At 43.4% G+C, this 27,585-nt stretch overlaps 1 protein-coding gene across 2 annotated transcripts in view; it reads left to right on the top strand.

Moving 5' to 3' along the window:
• The window catches only part of LOC121003238 (peroxisomal N(1)-acetyl-spermine/spermidine oxidase-like), a 130,199-nt gene extending 107,741 nt beyond the window's left edge, over positions 1-22,458 (top strand). For both annotated transcript variants that reach the window (XM_040434908.1, XM_040434907.1), the window contains 3 exons: positions 5,150-5,262; positions 19,176-19,333; positions 22,295-22,458. In XM_040434908.1, the coding sequence (XP_040290842.1) occupies positions 5,150-5,262; positions 19,176-19,333; positions 22,295-22,444 (421 nt within the window). In that variant the 3' untranslated portion in view covers positions 22,445-22,458. The remainder of the gene's footprint in view (positions 1-5,149; positions 5,263-19,175; positions 19,334-22,294) is intronic.
• The last annotated feature ends 5,127 nt before the right edge of the window (positions 22,459-27,585 follow it).

Raw genomic sequence — 27,585 nt, 5'->3', positions numbered from 1 at the left:
CACTAGTCTGTTGAGAGTAGCCAACGAGATTGTTCCAACCAATTTTGGCAGGAAGCTGTATAGAATACTCTTATATTATGCTAGGAAAACTATCCTTCTCAACTGGAAACCTCCTAAGAATCCTACTGTGCAACAATGGGTACATCTAGTTAATGCTGATCTTGAATTATACAAGTTTGTGTATGAGAGAAGAGGGACCCCTGATCGCTTCATGAAGATATGGGACCCCTGGATTGGAGCCCAGACTCTAGTACCATAGATGACTGAAAGACTGTTCTGACCAATGAAGGCGTGTGTGAATGTGTGTGTGTGTGTGCAGTACTTTTAATCTTCCTTAGGATTGATATGTTGGGTACTGTTCATCCTGAAAGTGATATCTTTTTCTTCTGTCCCGAACTTGGGTCATGAGGAACTGTTATGATTGATCCCATGTATTTGATTTGTACTGGACTCAATTGATGATTGTCTGTATTTGATGTGTTTGTTATGCTTTTTGCTAAATTAATAAATAAAAAGATACTATTAAAAAAAAAAAAAAAATAGTTCTGTGTTTGCGATTGATTACACCCCTCTCTCTCAAAAGTGTCTGTCTCAAATGGTGCAGGACATTCGCCTAAAGGTGGGAGATTATCATATTTTGTGTTTTGTGCTAGAGGGTTTGCCTGCTGCTCTGGTGCTAGGTTTACCATGGTTAACCAAACATAACCTTACCATCGATTGGCAAGCGAGACAGATTCTTGATTGGAGTGATTACTGCCTTGACAACTGTCTCAGCACATCGCTTTCTGTTGTAACTACTAAAATGTTACCTTCTTTCCTTTCGGATTTTTCTGAAGTTTTCTCTGAGGGTGGAGACCAGGAGATGCCGCCTCATTGGGAGTATGATTGCCCCGTCAACCTTATTCCCGGAGCTAGATTGCCAAAGTCTCGGTTGTATAATCTTTCTGAACCCGAAATAGTAGCCATGCAAGAGTATATCACCGAGAGTTTCGCTAAAGGTCATATAAGACCATCCAAATCACCAGTGGCTGCAGGGTTCTTCTTTGTTAAAAAAAAGGATGGAACTCTTAGGCCATATTTGGACTTCCGTAAGCTTAATCGCATCACTATACGTGATCCCTATCCCCTTCCTTTGATCACAGATTTATTCAATCAGATTGCGGCGCCAAGGTGTTCTCTAAGTTGGATTTGAGCGGGGGATATAATCTGATAAGAGTCAAGGAAGGGGATGAATGGAAAACGGCCTTTAATACTCCTGAGGGTCATTTTGAGAATCTGGTCATGCCTTTTGGTTTGACCAATGCTCCTGCTGTTTTTCAACACTTCATCAATGACATCTTTCATTATCTGGTGGGCAGTTTTGTGGTGGTTCATCTGGATGATATTTTAATTTATTCCCCTGATATGGAGACGCATGAGGATCACGTGAGACAGGTCTTACAGATCCTAAGAGAGAATAAATTGTATGATGAAATGGAGAAGTGTGTATTTACGGTCCCAGAACTGCAATTCCTGGTGTACCTACTCTCCTCTTTGGGTTTTTGTATGGATCCGGAAAAAGTCCGTGCTGTGGTGGATTGGGATCGACCCGAAGCTCTGAAGGCACTCATGCAATTTTTAGGGTTCACCAACTACTACCGTAAATTTATCTTGAATTACTCAACTGTTGTTAAACCTTTAACTGATATGACTAAGAAAGGCGCAGATTTCTCAGTCTGGTCTTAAGAAGCATTATATGCTTTTTCAGTGATAAAGGAATGTTTTGCTTCTGCTCCTATTCTAATGCAACCTGATGTGTCACAACCATTCATTGTGGAAGTTGACGCATCAGAGGTAGGGGTTGGAGCAGTCTTGTCACAGGGTCCTTTTCCTAGCAAATGGTACCCTTGTGCTTTTTTCTCTAAAAAAAACTCTCCTCTGCCAAAAGAAATGATGATGTAGGTAATAGAGAGTTGCTGGCCATTAAATTGGCTTTTGAGGAATGGTGTCAATGGTTAGAAGGAGCAATTCATCCCATTACGGTAATTACTGATCACAAAAATCTGGCTTACCTGGAGTCGGCTAAACGTCTGAACCCAAGGCAGTTCAGATGGTCGTTGATTTTTACTAGACTTAATTTCATTGTTACTTCACTTTCCGGGGGGCGTGATTCAGAGGATCCTGGTTCAATATTGGCTGATGGGGTGGTTGTATCCACCCTTTATCCTGAACTTGAGGCAGAGGTGTTGGAGGCCCAGTGAGAGGCACCTGATTCCTGTCCTCCAGGGAAGTTGTTTGTCCTTTCAGAACTATGACACAAGGTGTTTAAGGAACATCACTATACTGTTCTTACGGGACACCCTGGGAGCAGATCCACTGTGGATCTCATTTCCCGGAGATTGTGGTGGCCAGGGTTACGTAAATGTGTTGAGTGATATGTGGCAGCTTGTGAGACTTGTGCACGTGCCAAGGTGACTCATACTTGGCCTTCAGGATCACTACTTTCCTTGTCTATCCCATCCCGACCCTGGACTCATTTGTCCATGGAATTTATAACAGATTTGCCTAATTCCTCTGGGAAAACGGTGATTCTGGTGGTTGTTGACCGCTTCAGAAAGATGGCGCACTTTATACCATTATCAGGTTTACCTAATGCCAAACTCTCACTCAAGTGTTTGTCAATAACATTGTGAAACTACACGGCATTCCCTTTGATGTGGTGTCTGATAGAGGGTCTCAATTTGTTTCCAGATTCTGGAAGGCGTTCTGTACTCCTCTGGGGGTCCAATTGTCCTTCTCTTCTGCCTTTCATCCTCAGTCGAATGGACAGACTGAGCGCACTAACCATAATCTGGAGACTTATTTGAGATGTTTTGTCTCTGAGAATCAAGAAGAGTGGTTTTCATTATTGTCGTTGGCCGAGTTTGCCATAAATAACCGTAGACAGGAGTCCACTGATAAGTTGCCATTTTTTGGTGAATATTGGTCCCATCCGCAGTTTGGCACATTTTCTGGTACTGAGACTTCTGGTATACCTGAAGAGGAAAGATTCTCCTCTTCGTTGTCGTCTATTTGGCGGAAGATTCTAAACAATTTAAATAAAATGGGCAAAAAGTATAAACGTATGGCTGACAAGAGACGTATGAGTGGTCCGGACCTGAGAGTGGATGATTCTGTGTGGCTGCCCACAAGAAACATTAAGTTGAAGGTACCCTCTTGGGAGTTGGGGCCAAGATTTATTGGGCCATACAAGATCTCTGCCATTATTAATCTGGTGGCTTTTCGTCTTGAACTTCCACAGGCTTTGAAAATTCATAATGTGTTTCACAAGTCATTGCTTAAAAGATATGTCGAACCTGCTGAACCGTCCTCCCTGCCACCCCCTCCTGTCATGGTTGATGGTAATCTTGAGTTTCAGATTGCCAGAATAGTGAACTCACGTATTTTTCGTGAATCTCTTCAGTATCTCGTGCACTGGAAGGGTTATGGTCCGGAGGAAAGAATGTGGGTTCCAGCGACCAACGTAAATGCCAGTCGACTTGTGAAGACCTTTCACAGGGCGCATCCTGATAAGGTCGGTCCTGGGTGTCCGGAGGTCACCTGTAGAAGGGGGGTACTGTCACGGTCCCTCCCGTGACATAGGTGAGAAGATCGGATAGACTTGCTGCACATGAGGTTATCTGACAGGTCTCTCTGTTTTCCTCTTTGTATGTTATTTGGCAGGATCTCACCTCTCCTCAGGATCTGCTTGTTATCAGTGATGAGGCTATATTTAGGTCTGCCTCACACTGCTGACCATGCGGTTGATATTTCTTCTTGGATTTGCTAGAGCTTGTTTGTCTTGGATCTCCTGCTTCTCCATACATCTCAAAGCTAAGTACAAGTTGCCTTTTCTGTTTGTTGTTCTCTGATGTGTTTTGGTTCTAGGCCTCAGGGAGACACGGGTTTCCTCATCTGGGAAGGAACCAGCTGTCTCGTATCCTGCTACCTATCCTAGGGCTTGTCAGTTTTAGGGCTCTTTCACACTTGCGTTGTCCGGATCCGGCGTGTACTCCATTTGCCGGAATTACACGCCGGATCCAGAAAAACGCAAGTGAACTGAAAGCATTTGAAGACGGATCCATCTTCAAAATGCGTTCAGTGTTACTATGGCACCCAGGACGCTATTAAAGTCCTGGCTGCCATAGTAGTAGTGGGGAGCGGGGGAGTAGTATACTTACAGTCCGTGCGGCTCCCGGGGCGCTCCAGAATGACGTCAGAGTGCCCCATGCGCATGGATGACGTGACCCATGCGACACGTCATCCATGAGAGTGGGGCGCCCTGACGTCACTCTGAAGCGCCCAGGGAGCCGCACGGATGGTAAGTATACTGCTCCCCCGCTCCCCACTACACTTTACCATGGAAAACAGGACTTTAGCGTCCTGGAAGCCATGGTAACCATTCAGAAAAAGCTAAACGTCGGATCCGGCAATGCGCCGAAACGACGTTTAGCTTAAGGCCGGATCCGGATTAATGCCTTTCAATGGGCATTAATTCCGGATCCGGCCTTGCGGCGAGTGTTCAGGATTTTTGGCCGGAGCAAAAAGCGCAGCATGCTGCGGTATTTTCTCCGGCCAAAAAAACGTTCCGGTCCGGAACTGAAGACATCCTGATGCATCCTGAACGGATTTCTCTCCATTCAGAATGCATTAGGATAAAACTGCTCAGGATTCTTCCGGCATAGAGCACCGACGACGGAACTCTATGCCGGAAGAAAAGAACGCAAGTGTGAAAGAGCCCTTAGCAGGGCATATGTATCCGGCGTATAAGCATTTCCACCATCAGGATCTGCTCATACTGTCAGGAGTTAGGGAATGGCCTAGGGATTACTAGGAGGTCACCAACCCTCTTCCTAAGCTTTTGAGGCCTAGACTGTTTCTTTTTGTGTGTGTCTGGTGTTTTCCCCTTCCCCATTTGACACTTATTTGTACATAATCTGTACTTAACTATTCCTACTTTCTACAATATCCTTATCTATATACAGTATAACGTGTTTTTTATTGCACTTGCTGCTCTTTGCACTTCTGATTAGATGCAAACTGTATTTCGTTACCCTGTATTTATACATGTGTAATGACAATAAAGTTGAATCAAACCAAATCAAAATTCTGACATGTTTTGTTCTGGCAGGATGGGGCATGTGCTCTGTGGATTCATTGCTGGAGAGCAGTCTAAATATATGGAAACATTAACAGATGAAGACATTTTATCAACAATGACTGATTTTTTCAGAAAATTCACAGGTAAATGATAATACATGTCTCTAAGGCCCCTTTCACACGGGCGAGTTTTCCGCGCGGGTGCAATGCGTGAGGTGAACGCATTGCACCCGCACTGAATCCGGAACCATTCATTTCTATGGGGCTGTGCACATGAGCGGTGATTTTCACGCATCACTTGTGCGTTGCGTGGAAATTGCAGCAAACTCTATTTTGTGCGTTTTTCACGCAACGCAGGCCCCATAGAAGTGAATGGGGCTGCGTGAAAATGGCAAGCATCCGCAAGCAAGTGCGGATGCAGTGCGATTTTCACGCACGGTTGCTAGGAGACGATCGGGATGGGGACCCGATCATTATTATTTTCCCTTATAACATGGTTATAAGGGAAAATAATAGCATTCTTAATACAGAATGCATAGTACAATAGGGCTGGAGGGGTTAAGAAATATGTAAATAAATTTAACGCACCTTAATCCACTTGTTTTGACCATGTGATGAGCGCAGTGACGTCATCAAAGGTCCTATTCCTACTGCACAGCAAAGATGAAGACAGAAGAGAAGCCGGGCTGCGCGAACAAGTGGATTAAGATGAGTTAAAAAAAAAATTATTTTTTTTTAACCCCTCCAGCCCTATTGTACTATGCATTCTGTATTAAGAATGCTATTATTTTCCCTTATAACCATGTTATAAGGGAAAATAATAAAATCTACGCAACGCCTAACCCGAACTTCTGTGAAGTTTCTCACGCAAATGCAAAACGCATTACAATGTTCTGCACTCGCGGGGAAAAATCATGCATTTTGCTGCAACGCACCCGCATCTTATCCGCCCCAAAAACATGACGCCCGTGTGAAAGAGGCCTAATTCCTCTATCTGTTTTTGAAGCTCCATTTCTGGTTAATTTAATTACCGTCTCTTTTGTAGGTGTTTTTACATTATTTCTTTTTTATTGCTTGAAATAAACAGATCTTTGATTGTATTTCTTCAAAGGGATTTTCCTTTGAGCTGAATGCAATGAAAAAAAGTTCAGAATGCGTAAAAAGCTTACATTTTTTTTAATTATTATTCACCTTAACAGACTCAAATAGGGTAGTTCCATATTCCCCACATATAGAAAAGGGTGGTCCAGATGGGCAAACTCCCTTATATTCCTTTAATGGTCTTTGTTATTACATAAAAGGGGTTGTCTGGACATTATTAAGTGATAGCCTATCCCCAGGAAATATACACAGCTCTGTGTTGGATCAGCTATTGATGGTCTATCATCAGAGGCGTAGCTAAAGGCTCATGGGCCCTGGTGCAAGAGTTCAGCTTGGGCCCCCCTTCCCTCAAACCTTCGTGCTGCATGAGGCAAAAATTGAAACTGCACCCCCCCCCCCCTCCTCCATACCAAATTCTTAACCTAACCCCTTCTGTCCAGCCAGAGGTGTAAATTGCATACACTTTCTATAATATCAGTGTCTTCTTATGTGGCCCAAGGGTCTTTGGGCCCCTCAGGCTCCTGGGCCCGGTAGCAACTGCTACCTCTGCACCCCCTATAGCTACGCCCCTGTCTATCATTAGTAAAGCCCAAACAATTGCTTTAATACAGTTTTCAGCCCAATATTAACTTATGAACATGCACACAAAAGGTACCCATACAGATTAGTCTAAAATTGGTCGAAAAAGATCGACCAAAAAACATAAAAGGCGTACAAAAGATTTTTCAAATTTTCTTTACAATAAGCAAAGCCCAATGACTATCTATATATGACCAGTCCCACCCAGTTCCCTTTGTGTCCACTCACCACTATTCATAGAAGCAATTCAGCATCTGGTAAAAGGCACTAGACTTAAGGTGGATTTACACAGGGTGAAAATTGGGCAGATTACTGGGAACAAACAACAACCCGACAATCTGCTCATGTAAAGGTGCAGCTGATAACCCGATGAACAAGTCAATAAAAAAATAACTATCGGGGGCATGGGCGTGGCTGAAAACGCACATACTCTTAAAATATAATAATCTTTATCCCATATGGTGAACAGCGTAATGGAAAAAAATTCAAAATGACCAATTTGTTATTTTTTCGTCACTTCACTTCTCCGAAAGAATTAAATTAATAATGATATGAAATCACCCCTCAAAATGAACCCTTACACAAATCTGTAAACATAAATAAAAAATAAAAAAGTTATGGGGTCAGAATATGGCCATACAAAGAGAATTTTTTTCTTGTTTTAATTTTTTAAAGTAGTAAAACACAACAAAAACTATAAGAATGAGGTATTGCCATATTATGACTCAGAGAATAACGGGCGTGGGTCAGTTTTACCACAATGGGAATGGAGTAAAAACAAAACTCATAAAACTGTGGTAGAATTGCATTTTTATTCTCAAATTCCACCTTAGGCCTCCTGCACACGACCGTTGTGTGCACCCGTGGCCGTTGTGGCGTTTTCAATGGGTCCGTGGAAAAATCGGAAAATGCACCGTTTTGCAGCCGCATCCGTGATCCGGGTTTCCTTTCCGTCAAAAAAATATGACCTGTCCTATTTTTTTGACGGACAACGGTTCACGGACCCATTCAAGTCAATGGGTCCTTTCACGGATGCACACAAGATTGGCGTCCGTGATACGTGGCCGTAGGGTACTTTCATACAGACGGATCCGAAGATCCGTCTGCATAAAAGCTTTTCGTGAAAACTCAAATCCGACAGTATATTCTAACACAGAGGCATTCCCATAGTGATGGGGACGCTTCTAGTTACAATATACTACGAACTGGGTACATGACTGCCCCCTGCTGCCTGGCAGCACCCGATCTCTTACAGGGGGCTGTGATGCGCAGAATTAACCCCTCAGGTGCCACACCTGAGGGGTTAATTGTGCATATTTTAGCCCTCTGTAAGAGATCAGGTGCTGCCAGGCAGGAGGGGGCAGACCCTCCCTCTATTGTAATATCATTGGTGGCCAGTGTGCGGCCTCCCCCGGACCCCCTCCCTCCCTTTATTGTATTCATTGGTGGCCAGTGTGCGGCCCCCCCCAGCCCCCCCTCCCTACCTCTATTGTAATATCATTGGTGGCCAGTGTGCGGCCTCCCCCGGCCCCCCCCTCCCTCTATTGTAATATCATTGGTGGCCAGTGTGCGGCCTCCCCCCCCCCCCCCCGATCATTGGTGGCAGCGGAGAGTTCCGATTGGAGTCCCAGTTTAATCGCTGGGGCTCCAATCGGTAACCATGGCAACCAGGACGCTACTGCATGCCTGGTTGCCATGGTTACTTAGCAATATTACAATATTAGAAGCATCATACTTACCTGCTGCGCTGTCTGTGACCGGCCGGGAGCTCCTCCTACTGGTAAGTGACAGATCATTAAGCAATGCGCCGCACAGACCTGTCACTTACCAGTAGGAGGAGCTCCCGGCCGGACACAGACAGCGCAGCAGGTAAGTATGATGCTTCTAATATTGTAATATTGCTAAGTAACCATGGCAACCAGGCCTGCAGTAGCGTCCTGGTTGCCATGGTTACCGATCGGAGCCCCAGCGATTAAACTGGGACTCCGATCGGAACTCTCCGCTGCCACCAATGATCGGGGGGGGGGGGGAGAGGGGAGGCCGCACACTGGCCACCAATGATATTAATACAATAGAGGGGGGGCACACTGGCCACCAATGATAATACAATAGAGGGAGGGAGGGGGGGCTGGGGACGGCCGCACACTGGCCACCAATGATTATACAATAGAGGGAGGGAGGGGGGCGGGGGGGGCGCACTGGCCGGGTCTGCCCCCTCCTGCCTGGCAGCCCCTGATCCCTTACAGGGGGCTAAGATACGCACAATTAACCCCTCAGGTGTGGCACCTGAGGGGTTAATTGTGCGGATCACAGCCCCCTGTAAGAGATCGGGTGCTGCCTCAGTCATGTACCCAGTTCCTAGTATATTCTAACTAGAAGCGTCCCCATCACCATGGGAACGCCTCTGTGTTAGAATATACTGTCGGATATGAGTTTCACGATGTAACTCAAATCCGATGGTATATTCTAACATAGAGGCGTTCCTATGGTGATGGGGACGCTTCAAGTTAAAATATACCATTGGATTGGAGAAAACTCATCCTATGGTATATTAACTCCTGACTTTACATTGAAAGTCAATGGGGGACGGATCCGTTTGCAATTGCACCATATTGTGTCAACGTCAAACGGATCCGTCCCCATTGACTTGCATTATAAGTCAGGATGGATCCGTTTGGCTTCGCACGGCCAGGCGGACACCAAAACGACTTTTTTTTTCATGTCCGTGGATCCTCCAAAAATCAAGCAAGACCCACAGACGAAAAAACGGTCACGGATCACGGAAAAACGGAACCCATTTTTGCGGACCGCAAAAAAAAACGGTCGTGTGCAGGAGGCCTTATTTGGATTTTTTTACAGCTACATCGTATGCAATATTGAATGTTGCCATTAGAAAGTACAACTTGTACCACAAAAATCAAGCCCCCATATGGCTATGTGAACAGAAAAAAATTGATAAAAATATGGCTCTGGGAAGGCAGTGAGTAAAAAATAAAAACACAAAAAAAAGGAAAATTGCAAGGTCCTGAAAGTGTTAAAGGGGTTGTCTCACTTCAGCAAATGTCATTTATCATGTAGAAAAAGTTAATAGGCACTTACTAAAGTATTTTGTCAATATTGCTTGCTTTGCTAGCTTTATTTTTCCATTGCACTATACACTTCTCGTTTCCATGGTTATGACCACCCTGCAATCCAGCAGTGGTGGCCGTGCTTGCACACTATAGGAAAAAGCGCCATCCTATACACACTTCGACGATCCTAGCCACCAGAAAGGTCAGCACTTTTTCCTATAGTGTGAAAGCACGGCAACTACTGCTGGATTGCAGGGTGGTCATAACTATAGAAACTAGAAGTGTATAGTGCGATGGAAAAATCTTCTTTCTAGCTGTCGTACATTAAGACGATTTTTTACGCCTAAAAGAGGCATAGAAAATGGTAAATGAGACAGGCCTGCCAGCCAAATTTCGGCGTATTTCTGTTTCATAAAGGAGAGAAACAATCAGATGATTGCTTGTTATAGTTCCCTATGATTTATAGCAGTAAAGCAGGCTAACCTAACCAGTGCACTGGTCAGCAGAAGATATCAGTTTTAGTCTAATCCTCATCTTTGCCCGCATTTATGAGAAAAATGAAGTTGTAACAAATAACAAGACCGATCCCTCATAAACCCATGCTGGTATGGTGTTATACACTTATTTTCATTGAGATACTCCAGGATAGCATCACTTAGAAAACCTTCAAACAGTTTACCCACAACAAGTTGGACCTACAGGCCCATAGCTTCCAAACCCTGTGTTTGAACCCATTTTGAATATTGGCACCACATTTGCTAAGCGCCAATCCTGTGGAACACTCCCTGTCAATATAGAGTCCTTAAATATCAGAAATAAGGGTCTGTTTATTACAGTACTTAATTCTCTTTGGATAGGGAGGAGAAGCACAGGCCTTTAGTGCCTGGGCTCTGGCAGAAAGTGGAGGGCTGCTTTAGATGCTGCTATCTCCTGATTAGTAGCAGCTAGAAACATGCAACTGGTCTTGTTTGAAAGCTGACATAACAGCTAAAGTCCAAGCAACAAAGGAGAAGTCGGGAATAATAGCGGGTAAAACCTGCTTTTACTTTCACTTTCAGCTTCATTCACAGCATCCTGATTCTATCAGTGATATCTTCTCCTGTACTGAACATATTACTGTCATTCTGGTATTGTCTGAAAGGTTGGAATGTCAGACTTCAAACTATATAAGGCCCATATCTCTAGCTGGTACCAAACCAGAGATATTAGCAGCTAAAGCAGCCCCCCCCCTTGTCAGTGTGGAGGAGAGAACGATAGTAAAGTACCACACAGTGAACGCCGTAAAAACATTCCACAAGATAATGTAAAAAATTTTGTTTTTTTATCTTTCCCCCTAAAAATAAAACAATAAAAGTTATTTAAAACACTATATATTCCCCAAAATGGTTCCTAAAAAACTTTTTAACGTGACTATTGAGAGGCTAAAACAAATGCATACTGATATCATGTAATTGCAGGGCTTGTCTTTGGTTAGCTGTATGTGAGAGAATACACACTGCTCTGAGGTAGTGGGTGAGGTTATCTGCATTCTGATTGGTCCTGTTAGTTCATGTGAGGAGAGCAAGGGGTTATGGGAAGTGATGGAAATACAGGATGGCCTCAAGGACATGGCAAAGATCACCACAGGGAGTGCAGAAGAGGCCATTTTAGGAAGATGATGAAATAGAGATCCATAGAAATAGGGTTGCTAAGGGCTGATTACAGACATCAGAAAGGAAAAATGTACAGAAAAATAAAGCTTCATGAATATCTTCCCTTCAGCATCACATATGTTAGGAATTTTATTTTTGGCAGTGAAATGGCAGTTATACTTGAAATATTGTAATGAAATCACCACAACATAAACATGATAAAAAAAAATGCATTTTATTGACATCAAAATGTAAACATGATTGGCGCAAGACAAACAAGTTAAAAACAACGCTTTAGTGGTGGTCTGAGAACAGGATACAAACAAGAAAAGTGCCAGTGCAATAGTAAACAGACTGGTAGTACAGTTTCAATAGAAGCTGTTACTTTAAGCATTACATATAACTAGGACAGAGACTTTATGCACACAATGTTCACATGGAACCTATGGCCACTCAACAGTAGAAAAATAATTAAGATGATTAGCAAATCACAAGTAACATACCAACCAGCAGTGAAAAATCCTGTGCTACAGCAGGCCGCATCCGTCTTTTTCAAGGGGTAATGGCTGGTTGGATAACAGTGGGAAGTATATATACTGATATGGGCGGTATTTTGACCAGTGGGTGTAGGAAAGTATGATAAGCCAAAACAATGAGCAACAAAATGAATAATTATATTCATGATTGCAAAGAGGTCACCCAATAGAAATGCCACACCCCATATTGTGTTTTTTTTGCGGTCTATTGTTTTTTTTTTGCGGACCGCAAAAACGGGTTCCGTTTTTGCATGATCCGTGACCGTTTTTTCGTCTGTGGGTCTTCCTTGATTTTTGGAGGATCCACGGACATGAAAAAAAAAGTCATTTTGGTGTCCGCCTGGCCGTGCGGAGCCAAACGGATCCGTCCTGACTTATAATGCAAGTCAATGGGGACGGATCCGTTTGACGTTGACACAATATGGTGCAATTGCAAACGGATCCGTCCCCCATTGACTTTCAATGTAAAGTCAGGAGTTAATATACCATAGGATCTGAGTAGGTGATAATCACAAAAAAATCTGCTGCCGCTCATTACATGGCGCGTTATGTGCATTCACGCCATGCTGTCAGCCATGTGAAATGTCTGGAAGACACGGAGCGCTCAGGAAATTGCTCAGTCTATGTCACCTCGGAGCTGGGGACGCGCCACGGGCTGGAGCATTTGCAGGGCAGAGCCTGCACCACGGCAGCCATATTTAATATGGTATGTGACCTGGGTTAGTGTTATTGCATATAAAGATAATAATTACTACAATCATAATACAAAAATATAAAAATAGCATAACTGTAATTCAAACTGCATGATTAAACATTATTACAAACATAATTGTCATATTTAGATAATATATATGTAATACACCAGAGTGGTATTACTATTCCTTTACCCTACTACTGTCTCTAATGGCTAACAATAATGTCATTTGTGTATTTATTCCAGGTCGTCTCACACTGTGCATTCATAATATTGCTATAAAACTGTTATGTTCATGTTATATGCCTGGTTCACCAGCAGGTGGCAGCGTATATGGCAGAGAGATCTTTAGATAGAATGGAACTTACCATTCCATTCTCCCCCCTTTTGGGCAGAAGGGGGCTAGTCCTGATTCCTACCAAGGGAGGAGCTGTAGGAAGTGTTTGGTCATTCTTAGTGAATCTTAGTCTAGTCTAGAGTTGGAACAAGAGGAGAATCACCCTGACTCTTTACAGATTAACCGACGGAGTATCGCGAGGGGGTCACCCCACTACTGGTACCAGGCCAGCCCTAAAGTCCAGCGCCCAGACTAAAGCAGAGTTTAGCACAGCAGAGAGATAAAGCAGAATATTTCAGTTTGCCTGCCAGTTTATGCCAAAACCTGCTGGAACCAAGAGAAACACCACTTCTTGTACAGATGCAAGTTGATTCAAGTAAAGCTGTTGAACTTGAGCCTAACCCTGGGGAGCGAGGGTATACAGGTAGGAGCTCCGTGACACACACACACAGAAAACTATTGAGGCGGCACCACACCACTCTGCATTCCTAAAAACCTGGGACACAATCGGCCCTGGGGGGTGGCACGTTACATATACATGATTGAAGCAAGACAATATAAATCATAAAGTAATACAGGCATAAAGACTGAATGAGAGACTATAAGGGCAAAATCCATATATATAAAATATGCACCAATATACGGTATATACCAATTAATAAATCTAAAATAAAACCATAAATACATTAAATAAATAATAAAAAAATCTCTTGAATTCATATGGTATATACTAGAGATGAGCGAATCGAAGCTGACGAAGTGGAATTCGATCCGAATTTCAGGAAAAATTCGATTCGCACCGAATGTGAATTTCCTTGCACTTTGTGGTAACGAATTGCATTTTTTCCTAAAATGGCTGCTACACGTGTGAGGACATGGAGAAAGGAACTCTGGGAACGAGGGATCACTTATACTGACATGCATGCAGCCAATCAGCAGCCAGACAGCCCTGTGATGTCACAGCCCTATAAATACAGCGGCCATCTTAGATTCTCCCATTCACCAGCGTACTTAGTGCAGGGAGAGACGTGTCCGCAGGCGCTAGGAACAGTGATAGGAAAGACTTGATTGTGGTGAAAAAAACCGATTTACAAGTGCAGGGAAAGATTACTCAAGGTTTAGGGAAAGGATAGGGAGGAATCAATCCACTAGCATTTCTGATGAACAGGGTTCAGTCGGGGAGGTGACAGCCTGGGTAATAGGAACAATCCTATTACACCTTGCTGCACTGACTGGGGATCCAAATTGCCATTATACAGCTCTGTAATTCCAGCAAACTTGTCTTATTAGGGTGCAAGTGCTGTTTGATACAGCCATTAACAGGCTTTATTACAAGGAAATATTTCTACATTTTAATTGCCCTTGTGCGGTGCAGTTATATGTTCTAAAGCATCTTTTAGCTTGTATTGATGGGAAAAAAAGGGCTTATTAGCCGTTGTGTGGTGAAGGGCGACAATTACAGCCCTTTTTGTCGTGTATTAGTGGCAAAAGTAAAATATATTTGCCGCACAGCGGTGCAGTTATCTGTTTTAAAGCCCTTTTTTCTGAGTATTAGTGGTAAAAGAAAACAAATATTTGCCGATTAGTGGTGCAGTTATCTGTTTTAAAGCCCTATTTTGCGTGTATTAGTGGAAAAAGGAAAAATTTCTTTGCCGCTCAGCAGTGCAGTTATCTGTTTTAAAGCCCTTTTTTCTGTGTATTAGTGGAAAAAGAAAACAAATATTTGCCGCTCAGCAGTACAGTTATCTGTTTTAAAGCCTTTTGTTCCGTGAATTAGTGGAAAAAAGGGAAAAAAAAATTGCTGCTCATCGGTGCAGTTATCGGTTTTAAAGCCCTTTTTTGCGTGTTTTAGTGGAAAAAGAAAAAATATCTTTGTCGCTCAGCGGTGCAGTGATATATTCTGAAGCCCTGTTTGCCATGTATTAGTGGCGAAATAAAAATATATTCGCCGTCCTGCGTTGTACTTCTCTGTTGAAAAGCATTTTGTGTAAGGCTGCGTTCACACGGGCGAGATTTCCGCGGTAGGTGAACGTATTGCACCCGCACTGAATCCCGACCCATTCATTTCTATGGGGCTGTTCAGATGAGCGGTGATTTTCACGCATCACTTGTGCGTTTTGCGTGAAAATCGCAGCATGCTCTATATTCTGCGTTTTTCACGCAACGCAGGCCCCATAGAAGTGAATGGGGTTGCGTGAAAATCGCAAGCATCCGCAAGCAAGTGCAGATGCGGTGCGATTTTCACGCATGGTTGCTAGGTGACAATCTATTCACTGTATTATTTTCCCTTATAACATGGTTATAAGGGAAAATAATAGCATTCTGAAAACAGAATGCTTAGTAGGTGATCAATTGAGGGTTAAAAAAATAACTAAAATTAACTCACCTTCTCCTCTTGTTCGCGTAGTTCCCGTTCTCTTCTTTACTACTTTAATGATGAGCTGTGGGCTAAAGGACCTGTGGTAACCATGTTATAAGGGAAAATAATGACATCTACACAACACCGAACCCAAATCTGAACTTCTGTGAAGAAGTTCGGGTCTGGGTACCACAGTCGGTTTTTTATCACGCGCGTGCAAAACACATTGCACTCGCGCGATAAAAACTGAACATCGGAACGCAATCGCAGTCAAAACTGACTGCAATTGCGTACCTACTCGCGCGGGTTTGCCGCAATACACCAGGACGCATCCGGACCTAATCCGGACACGCTCGTGTGAACCCAGCCTAAAAGTAGAAAAAAAATTAGGTCCTAATTGATGTTCTGCGGTGCAGTGATATATTCTGAATCCCAGTTTGCCGTGCATTAGTGGCGAAATAAAAATATATTCGCCATCCAGCGTTGTACTTCTCTGTTGAAAAGCCTGTTGTGTAAAAGTAGAAAAAAATTTGGGCCTATTTGCAGTTCAGCGGTGCAGTTATATATGGTAAAGGCCTTTTTGCGGTGAAATTTTTTCTGTGAAACTGGCTTTTTGGGGGAAATTTCATGGGTGCTTGTACACCTCCTTTTGCTGTATAGACCACATTACGTAGTGGTGAAATTTGTTATATGAAACAGGCTTTTTTGGGGAAAATTCATGGGTGACTGTACACCTCGTTTTGCGGTATAGGCCGAATTACGTAGTGCTGAAATTTGTTATATGAAATGGGCTTTTTACGACAAATTTATGGGTGATTATACTCCTCCTTTTGCGTTATGGGCCAATTTACTTAGTGGTGAAATTTGTTATATGAAACAGGCTTTTTTTCGACAAATTTATGGGTGATTGTACACCTCCTTCTGCGGTATGGCCGAATTATTTAGTGGTGAAATTTGTTATATGAAAGTGCCTTTTTTCGTAAAATTTATGGGTGATTGTACACCTCCTTTTGCGGTATGGGCCGAATTACTTAGTGGTGAAATTTGTTATATGAAACAGGCTTTTTTTCGACTATTTTATGGGTGATTGTACACCTCCTTTTGTGGTATGGGCCGAATTACGTAGTGGTGAAATTTGTTATATGAAACAGGCTTTTTTTCGTCAAATTTATGGGTGATTGTACATTTCCTTTTGAGGTGTGGACTAAATTACTTAGTGGCCAAATTCTTAATGTGACACTGGCTTTTTTTCGGAAAACGTATGGGTGATTCTACACCTCCTTTTGCGGTATGGACCCAATTAATTTGTGGTGAAATTCTTTGTGTCACAGAATTTTTGGGGCGAAAATTTATGGGTGATTGTACACCTCCTTTTGCAGTATGGGCCAAATTACTTTGTGGTGAAATTCTTTATGTGACACAGACTTGATGAACTTCGCAACTCTTCTGGGCTCCAAGCAATCTTGAAGCTTTGTCTTCTCATTGTCTGTAGCTACTAGAGGCCCGTTCATGCCAGGGAGGTCCCCCCAGAAGTATCTGGCTCAATGAGCAGCCAATACTGCACTTGCATCATTCTTAACAGAATTCATCTCCAGGTGGAAAGAAATTGATTTTTGGAATGCTTTCCCCATTGCAACCATGTTGTCGAATAAACAGAAGACTGGTCGATTCTCTCCTGTCTTAGGCAACACATAATTTTTTTGTTAAATTTATTAAATATTTAATAGTAAATTGAACCAAAAATGTATTAAAATTATAAGAAAGTAAACTTAAATTCGCCAATATATTATCCCAAACTTCAAGGGAAATTTCCGGACAATCAATTTGCCAAGCCTTTTGTGCCGGAAAACGTGTATTAAATCATGTTTTAAGCAACACTCTGTGGCCTCCTGATGCTGCCACCACATCCACACTGTTACTTTGCCACTCTGTGGTCTCCTGATGCTGCCGCCACCTCCAGACTCTGTCATTGTGCCACCCTGTGGCCTACTCCTGATGCTGCCGTCACCTCCACACTCTGTTTTTGTGCCACTCTGTGGCCTCCTCCTGATGCTGCTGCTGCCACCTCCAGACTCTGTCGTCATGCCACTCTGTGGCCTACTCATGCTGCTGCCACCTCTACACTCTGTCATTGTGCCACTGTGTAGACATCTATGTGGAATCAGCTGACGACACTGTAAAAGGAGTGCGCTTCTTCTTGACACTAACATTAACCTGTAAGGCTGAGTTCATACTTGAGTTATTTGGTCCGTTTTGGCTCCAGGAAATAGCCGTTTTTTAACGTAATTCCTGAATAATTTTGCGAACCGGCGAATCGTATTTTTGAAAAATTCGCTCATCTCTAGTATATTCACATAGGTACATGAATATGGATGTGAGTGAAGAAAATATGAGTGAAGTATAAATATGGATATGAAGATACAAATAAAAAATAAAATAAAAATAATTAAAATAGAGTGAATGAATAATAATACCAATTCACGGAATATGTAAGACAAAAAATACTAAATGAGTGGGTGAAAAAAATTGTGTGAATGTGAGAAATGTGAATAAGGCTACATGCACACGAACATATTTTGTTTCTGTGTCCGCTCTGTTTTTTTTGCGGATAGGATGCGGAACCATTAATTTCAATGGGTCAGCGAAAAATGCGGACAGCACACTGTGTGCTGTCCGCATCAGCATGTCTGTAGCCCCCCCAAAAATATAGAACATGTCCTATTCTTGTCCGCTTTAGGCATTTTTACAATGGATCAGCAAAAAAAAACGGATGGCATACGGATATCATCTGTTTTTTTATTTTTTTTGTGGATCCGCAATTAGTTGACCGCAAAACACATACGGTCGTGTGCATGTAGCCTAAGTGTGATTAGTTACTGACACAATTAATTCAACATATCAAAAGTGCTGAATAGATAATAAAAGTATGAGATAGGCATGAAGTAATTTGTGTGTAATAATGAATGTAAAAGGGAGAAAAAAAACACTGGATGACATGATAAATATAAATAATGTGGATATAAACATGATAGTGGCAAACATGATCATGAGCAAATATAAGTGAAAATGTGCAAAAAGACAATGTGAATGGACATAAAAAAAAGGGCACTGCGATGTAATAATGGGTCAGCACAGTCATCTCCCATACAGATCTTAAGGTGGCTTATCTAGGTTCTCAGCTTTACAACAGATAAAAAGAGTTTATGAATTATTATCGGAGAAGAAACAGCCTTGACCTGTCAAACCTAATTTTGAACTCAAATGATTATTTTTATCCTTTAAAGGGGCTGTGCACATTTGGGAGGGGGGAAGGTTTGGCAAACACCACCCCTCCTCTTGGCCAGACCTGTGAAGGGAAGCTTACTTACTTGCTCCCCAATGCGAGCTACTCGCTCCTTCTTTCCCTGGCCTCGGCTACTTCGCTTTGCTCTCTTGCTGTAAATATCCGGCATGATGTGGCTTGCAGCCAATTGCAGTGACCACCATGCATCACATGACCATCTGTCATGACATAAGCAGAGCAGGTCACCACTGGGGCCAGCGACTGACTGCAGATGGCATCAAACCGGACTGCAGCAGAGGCTGGGAGAGAAGGAACGAGAAGCCAGAATCAGAAAGCATGTAAGTAGGTTTCCCTTGACAGGTCTGGCCAAAAGGGAGACCCCCCCCCCCCCCAAATGTGCACAGCCCCTTTAAACCACTCATTGAAATCCACATAAGTAAAAGATGATTGTTTTATTTTAATGCAGGGGATCCTGAACTGCCTCCACCAATCAGCATGGTGCGTTCTCAGTGGCATAGCCAGCCATACACTGGTGGCTCTTACAGTTACGTAGCAGTGGGCAGCTCTGGCATTGATGTGGACAATCTAGCAGAACCGCTACCCACAGACAAAGTAGTTCTCAAGGTAAAGTATATGTTTTTTCACTTTCGATTTTTATTGTATTTGCTATATAGAGTACTGTACTTGTGTACTAGTAATTCGTTTCCACCTTAAAAAAAAGTATAAAAACTGGCAACTGTAAAAGGATCAAAAGAACAAATGTTTATATTGCAGTATAATTATAAACTGTGGAGGTCTTTTATGAAATACGCCTAATATAGGCGCCACAATCTGCGACTTTTCCCCACTCAGCCCAGGTCTAAAAAAGTGGGCATGGTGTGGGAGAAGAAGTGGATGAGTCGGCGCTTCTACATAATTGCGGTGGATTCACCACCAGTGCAGGGCTTTATTAAGAACGGCATCTAAAATGCAGATCTCAATGTGTGTTTATGTGGATTTTTACATTTTAGGTATTTTACCTAGTGACAAAATACCAATTCTAAAAAAAAAGCACATTTATGCTGTGTTCAGAACTGACTTTAGTGGTTCTATTGGGCTTCCTGAATTTTAGATGGCAATAGATACAGTACAGACCAAAAGTTTGGACACACCTTCTCATTCAAAGAGTTTTCTTTATTTTCATGACTATGAAAATTGTAGATTCACACTGAAAACTATGAATTAACATATGTGGAATTATATACATAACAAACAAGTGTGAAACAACTGAAAATATGTCATATTCTAGGTTCTTCAAAGTAGCCACCTTTTGCTTTGATTACTGCTTTGCACACTTTTGGCATTCTCTTGATGAGCTTCAAAAGGTAGTCGCCTGAAATGGTTTTCGCTTCACAGGTGTGCCCTGTCAGGTTTAATAAGTGGGATTTCTTGCCTTATAAATGGGGTTGGGACCATCAGTTGCCTTGATGAGAAGTCAGGTGGATACACAGCTGATAGTCCTACTGAATAGACTGTTAGAATTTGTATTATGGCAAGAAAAAAGCAGCTAAGTAAAGAAAAACGAGTGGCCATCATTACTTTAAGAAATGAAGGTCAGTCAGTCAGCCGAAAAATTGGGAAAACTTTGAAAGTAAGGGCTATTTGACCATGAAGGAGAGTGATGGGCTGCTGCGCCAGATGACCTGGCCTCCACAGTCACCGGACCTGAACCCAATCGAGATGGTTTGGGGTGAGCTGGACCGCAGAGTGAAGGCAAAAGGGTCAACTTGTGCTAAGAATCTCTGGGAACTCCTTCAAGACTGTTGGAAGTAATCAAAGCAAAAGGTGGCTACTTTGAAGAACCTAGAATATGACATATTTTCAGTTGTTTCACACTTGTTTGTTATGTATATAATTCCACATGTGTTAATTCATAGTTTTGATGCCTTCATAGTCATGAAAATAAAGAAAACTCTTTGAATGAGAAGGTGTGTCCAAACTTTTGGTCTGTACTGTATATGGTAATTTCCCATTGTTGAATTTCTCAAAGCTTTAAAGGGTTTTCTGAGACTTTGATACCGATGACCTATCCTCAGGATAGGTCATTAGTATCTGATCGGTGGGGGTCTGACACTCTACTGAAGACACTGCGATCAGCTGTTTGATAAGGCTCTGGCGCTCCTGTGAGCACTGCAGCCTTCTCACAACTTACCAAGCACAGTGCTGTACATTGTATAGCGGCTGTGCTTGGTATCTTGTTCAGCCTCATTGAAGTGAATGGGGCTGAGTAGTACCTCTGTCCAAACGTTGAGCACAGTATTGCAGCTCCGCCCCACTGACTCCAGTAGAGGGGAGCAGCAATACCAGTCACAACCCATGCACAGAGATGGTGCTGTTTTTGGAATAAAGGAGTCATGTTGTCCAGTTTTTTCTAATCCTGGACAACCCTTTTAAGTTTTGCAATAACAAAATATGCAGAATACAACCATTGAATTAGTGCATGATAATTGGCACTAAACAACAAAGTAAAAATTGTGGCAAAGAAACCCAGAAAGTAGAACATATCAAAAATGCATAAAATGTATGATAAATATAAAAGCATCACTAAAGGGATTGTCCAACTTCAGATCGGTTTTTAAATACCCAACCCAGTGAGACCTGTCAAGGGAAGCATATTTACCTGCTCCACAATGCTTGGTTCCAGCTTGGTGGGTTCAGTCATGTCTTCACTGCGCACAGGTGTAGTCCCTCAGTTACTCTGAAATAGCGGAGTGCAAAGCATGGGACTGCCAATCCGATAGTGATGGCCTATCTGTACCTCAGCACATCAGACTCTCCCCCAATATCCAAACTTTCAAAACCAACATACAAACCCACCTTTTCAGTAAAGCCTAATGCCTACAATAAGTTTTCTGCCCTCATTCCTTTGTACCACTGTACTTTTTTTTAGATTACATATGTATATCCTCTTTTAGATGTACAGATGGTGCTTTCAAATAACTAATAATACATATAGCCCATCACTTGTAAAATCCTGGACAATCCTTTAATATCTTTTCATAATTTGTAGTGCTTGCGCCTATTAATTATAACACATTTCTTGTTACTTGCAGGGCATAAAATGCCACAGATATTGTGGGGGATGGGTGGGGGGTGTTGTATAGTGTCATCTGTGATCCTTGAACATTGCCAAGTCAGCATCTCTAGATTTGATACTATCATCCTACAAATAAGTTCTGTAAGGGTGTTGTCATATGTAGCGGCCATCACACAGTCCAGCTGCGGCCGCAATGCGCTCCTTATTATTGGCAATATGGTTTGCCTGAAAAATGAATGTCGATTAACAAACAGCAAAGACTGAGCACTTCTTTCATAAGCAAGTCCCAGGGATCAATAGTGACAACCATTACCACAAATCTGTTACACCGAGTGGTGATGGTTTCGGCTGAGGCTCTTTTACCAATACTGCCATGAGTGTCCAATGTTGGCATTAATACATGTGCCCTAATGTGTTGGAGACTTGAAGTTTGAAAAGTTTTTATGTGTTATACGAGCAAAAGAATGGTTTATAATATGTGCTTAGTCCTAACTCTATGTCTTCTTTAGCCGTTGCAGGTTCTTTTTGCTGGAGAAGCCACAGAAAGAAACTTCCATTCGACAACGCATGGAGCTCTTATGTCTGGTTGGAGGGAAGCACAGCGCTTGATTGACAGATATATAGATCTTGGGGCCACTGTTAGCAAAGCAAAGCTCTAAAGATACATAGTCATCTGTAATATTTTTATTACTTACAGAAAAAAAGTTAAAAATACAGCTCTAGTTATCAGTAAGGGCCACCGTGGTGGGGCCCTCAACAATCATACCTTTATCACTTAAGAGTATTCTGTGGTCTGCACCACCTTGGTTGATCTTCTGGGGCTAGGAATTAATATTTGACACAGAAGAGGGATCCTAGTCGAGAATTCACATCTTCAAAGAGTATGTCCGGTACTCAAAAATGTTTGATCAAAGGCCCAAACTGTATTGATCCTGCTATAATTTTAGTAGGCTAAATATTTTATTAACCTTGATGTTTGCTGTAATTGTATTATGGCCTTAGGAAGGCAGTAGCTCAGTGATGAAAGGTGAAGCCTATGAAAAATAAAAGACTTTACACCAAATCTGCTTGTGGTCTTGGTTACTGGACTCTCAGTGGTGTGTGTTCCCAGATAGCTTCATTCTTCATGTGTCACGTGGATAGGAGATTAATGGGTTATCCCTTGGAACAACATTTAATAATTACATCCGTTTTACTGGTTGTATTACAGAAAGAGATTCTACACATTTTTCTGTGATCTTTGAGTACTAACTTCAGAGGATTACATTATATAATGCAGTACTTTGTACATTTCTTTCTCATAAAAAATGTAAAGAATTGCTTTATGTGATGAATTTGTTTTTATTTGTTGTAATATCTTTTTTACTTAAAGGGGCTGGCCCATCTGGGACATTGATCACATATCACTAGGATAGTTCCAAAAATAGCCAAGCGAGAGCCCCTTAACGGTAAATGGACAGCGCACTGCGCAAGCACAACCACCTCCCTGTTTACCACTATGGGACAGTCGAAAATAGACAAGCTGGCTCTTGGCTATTTTCAGAACTTACCTAGTGGTGAACGGAGGGTGGCCACACATGGGCAGTTGCTCTCTGTTCATTTAGGGAGCCCCATTCTGGAGACATTATACAAGTGCTGGAAGAGGGCAGTGAGGTGTTAGAGGCCCCTACAGCCATTTCCAAGCCCAAATGGTTGGGTGCAGGAGAAGTAGGAGAGCTGTGATGAGAAAGCCCCCAGGATGAACCAGTTGACTACTGGGGGAAGCAGCAAGTGCATCCATGATGGTAGGTGGTGGTCTAAGTAATTCGTTGTCAGCAGTGACCAGTACAGGATAGTCTTTTGGCTGAAATGGCTCTATTAATGTCATTGAGGCAGTAGGGGGTACAGGAAAGTGGCTATGTGCCACATGAGGCTACTGGTGAAGTAGTGATGGCTGCACCCTGACCCCAAGAACAGGCATTGTCAAGGGTACGTATCCTGCAGTTGCAGTCCCTGAGGCCACATACAAAGGAATGGGTGAGATGCATGGCTGTCGAGTAATTCTCATAGTATGGAATGGGAGACAAGTAGTACATATGTAGCCATCATGGGGGTTCGCACCCTCCGGAAGTAACAAAGTGTAGCTGCACTCTCCCTTCAGCTGAGGTGAGTAAGCGGTGGCAGAGTCTACTACTGTGGCCCGAAGATTCATTGCTACATGCAGGCCTACCACACGATGGCTTGGTAGTCACATTCTCAAGTTCGGTGCTAGAAAGGCCAGAGTAGAAGTAGAGAGAGCCTTCTGCAGGAGGAAGAAGGCATTGAAGAAGGCAGGCATTGAAGAAGATGCCAGGTGGCCATCTTGGTAGTATGCCGTCTCTTTCTGAAAGGCCGTATGTAAAGACAGCGATTGGCAGGTCAAATATTGTGCAATTTTCCCATGAGGAGAAGTAGAAAGAGCCTGGGACCTGGTCCTGTGCTTTTTGGTAGCTTTCCCCATGAGTCAAGGGTGAATGCCAGTAGACTGCTGGAGGAGATGGCGAAGCTCACATAAAACACAACCTCATGCTTCCATAACTGGTCAGGCCCCTCAGCTATACTATATGCAATTACAAAAGTACTCAGATCCAGGTGCGGGTTTGAAAACTGTAGAAAATGTTTTTCTGGGACAACCCCTTTAAAAAAAAAGTTTGAAGAGGCTTCTATTAAAGCTGTAACTGATCATTACTAAGGAAAGTTTGTCTTCAGTCTTCAGAGGTTTACTGAGCACTAATGCCTCTTTCACACGAGCGTGACGGATTAGGTCCGGATGCTGTCCGGGTGCGTTCAGTGAAATTTGCATAATTTTGCAAGCAAGTTCAGTCAGTTTTGTCTGCAATTGCGTTCAGTTGTTCAGTTCTTTTATGTGTTTTTCACGCGTGTGATAAAAAAAGGAAGGTTTACAAACAACATCTCCTAGCAACCATCAGTGAAAAACACATTGCATCCGCACTTGCTTGCGGATGCAACGCGTTTTTCACTGAAGCCCCATTCTCTTCTATGGGGCCAGGGCTGCGTGAAAAGCGCAGAATATAGAACATGCTGCGTTTTTCACGCAACGCAGAACTGATGCGTGAAAAAAAACTCATGTACACAGACCCATTGACATGAATAGGTCAGTATTCAGTGCGGGTGCTATGCGTTCACGTCACGCATTGCACCTGCACGGAAAACTCGCTCGTGTGAAAGGGGCCTAAAGATTTCTGTATGTAACAAGTCAGATAGGCAGGGTTATGGACAGAGATAGGCCACATGTCTACAGTCAGGGACTGAGGTAGTAAGAAGAGGTGGCTGGAAGCCTCTACGTGTTACACACACACACAGGCATCTTCTGCAGACTGAACACAAATTCTCCATAGATGTTGACCCTTGCTAAGAAGATTCTTTACAGCCTGTTTTCTAGTAGAAAAAAACATCTTTCTCAAAGTATATTACAAAAACGTTTAACAAGTTTTTCCAGAAGTTTTTGTACAGGTGACCTCATTATCTGATCGGCAGGAGTCTGACACCGCAGTAGTGTTGATTGCGAATATTCTAATCGCAAATTTTTATCGCGAATATTGGCACTTCGAAAATTCACGAATATCTAGAATGTAGTGCTATATATTCGTAATCGCGAATATTCTAGATTTTTTTTTCAGCAGTACCCATGATCCCTCACTGCTTCTTGCTTGTGGGCCAATGAGAAGGCTGCAATATCTTTGACTTTAGGAGCAGTGTTGATTGCAAATTTTCGTATTTCCGATTTTCACAATCAAGAAAATAATGACTGGAGATTATAAATATTCGCCCAAAAATTTGAGAAATATATAGCGAAGTTGAATATTGCCCATGCGGCTCATCACTACACCGCAGTAGCTTTGCGGCTACATTGTATAGCGGCTGTGCTTGATATCACAGCCCACCCCCATTCACTTCAACGGGCGTAGGAAAAGCTGCGAGAAGTACTGTGAGCGCCAGTGCCTTCTCAGACAGATGATAGGCAGGGGTTCCAGGTGTCAGACCCCCGACAATCAGATACTGATGATCTATCCAGAGGAGAGATCTTCAGCATAAAACACAGTATTAGGCCTCATGCACACGACCGTTGTGTGCGTCCGTGGCCGTTGTGCCGTTTTCCGTTTTTTTTCGCGGACTCATTGACTTTTAATGGGTCCGTGGAAAAATCGGAAAATGCACCGTTTTGCAGCCGCATCCGTGATCCGCGTTTCCTGTCCGTCAAAAAAATATGACCTGTCCTATTTTTTTGATGGACAACGGTTCACGGACCCATTCAAGTCAATGGGTCCGTGAAAGAACACGGATGCACACAAGATTGGCATCCGCGTCCGTGATCCGTGGCTGTAGGTTACTTTCATACAGACGGATCCGAAGATCCGTCTGCATAAAAGCTTTTTCAGAGATGAGTTTTCACTTCGTGAAAACTCATATCCGACAGTATATTCTATCACAGAGGCATTCCCATAGTGATGGGGACGCTTCTAGTTAGAATATACTACGAACTGTGTACTTGACTGCCCCCTGTTGCCTGGCAGCACCCGATCTCTTACAGGGGGCTGTGATCCGCACAATTAACCCCTCAGGTGCTGCACCTGAGGGGTTAATTGGGCATATCATAGCCCCCTATAAGAGATCAGGGGCTGCCAGGCAGCAGGGGGCAGACCCCCCTCCCTCCCCAGTTTGAATATCATTAGTGGCCAGTGTGCGCCCCCCCCTCCCTCTATTGTAATATCATTGGTGGCCAGTGTGCGGCCTCCCCCGGCCCCCCCTCCCTCCCTCTATTGTAATATCATTGGTGGCCAGTGTGCGGCCTCCGTCGGCCCCCCTTCCCTCCCTTTATTGTAATATCATTGGTGGCCAGCGTGCGACCCCCCCCCTCCCTCTATTGTAATATCATTGGTGGCCAGTGTGCGGCCTCCTCTCCCTCCCTCTATTGTAATATCATTGGTGGCCAGTGTGCGGCCCCCCCCCTCCCCCCCCCCCCCCCTGCCCGATCATTGGTGGCAACGGAGAGTTCCGATCGGAGTCCCAGTTTAATTGCTGGGGCTCCAATCGGTAACCATGGCAACCAGGACGCTACTGCAGGCCTGGTTGTCATAGTTACTTAGCAATATTACAATATTAGAAGCATCATACTTACCTGCTGCGCTGTCTGTGACCGGCCGGGAGCTCCTCCTACTGGTAAGTGACAGGTCTGTGCGGTGCATTGCTTAATGATCTGTCACTTACCAGTAGGAGGAGCTCCCGGCCGGTCACAGACAGCGCAGCAGGTAAGTATGATGCTTCTAATATTGTAATATTGCTGCAGTAGCGTCCTGGTTGCAATGGTTACCGATCGGAGCCCCAGCTATTAAACTGGGACTCCGATCGGAACTCTCCGCTGCCACCAATGATCGGGGGGGGGGGGGAGAGGGGAGGCCGCACACTGGCCACCAATGATATTAATACAATAGAGGGGGGTCGGGGGGGGCGCACACTGGCCACCAATGATATTACAATAGAGGGAGGGGGGGGTCGCACGCTGGCCACCAATGATATTACAATAAAGGGAGGGAAGGGGGGCCGACGGAGGCCGCACACTGGCCACCAATGATATTACAATAGAGGGAGGGAGAGGAGGCCGCACACTGGCCACCAATGATATTACAATAGAGGGGGGGGCGCACGCTGGCCACCAATGATATTCAAACTAGGGAGGGAGGGGGGTCTGCCCCCTGCTGCCTGGCAGCCCCTGATCTCTTACAGGGGGCTATGATACGCACAATTAACCTCTTCAGGTGCG

Source organism: Bufo bufo, chromosome 6 (genome assembly GCF_905171765.1).
Source record: "Bufo bufo chromosome 6, aBufBuf1.1, whole genome shotgun sequence".
In the NCBI taxonomy this organism is placed as follows: domain Eukaryota; kingdom Metazoa; phylum Chordata; class Amphibia; order Anura; family Bufonidae; genus Bufo; species Bufo bufo.
The sequence above is the reverse complement of the archived record's forward strand: the minus strand, read 5'-3'. Positions and strand labels throughout refer to the sequence as shown.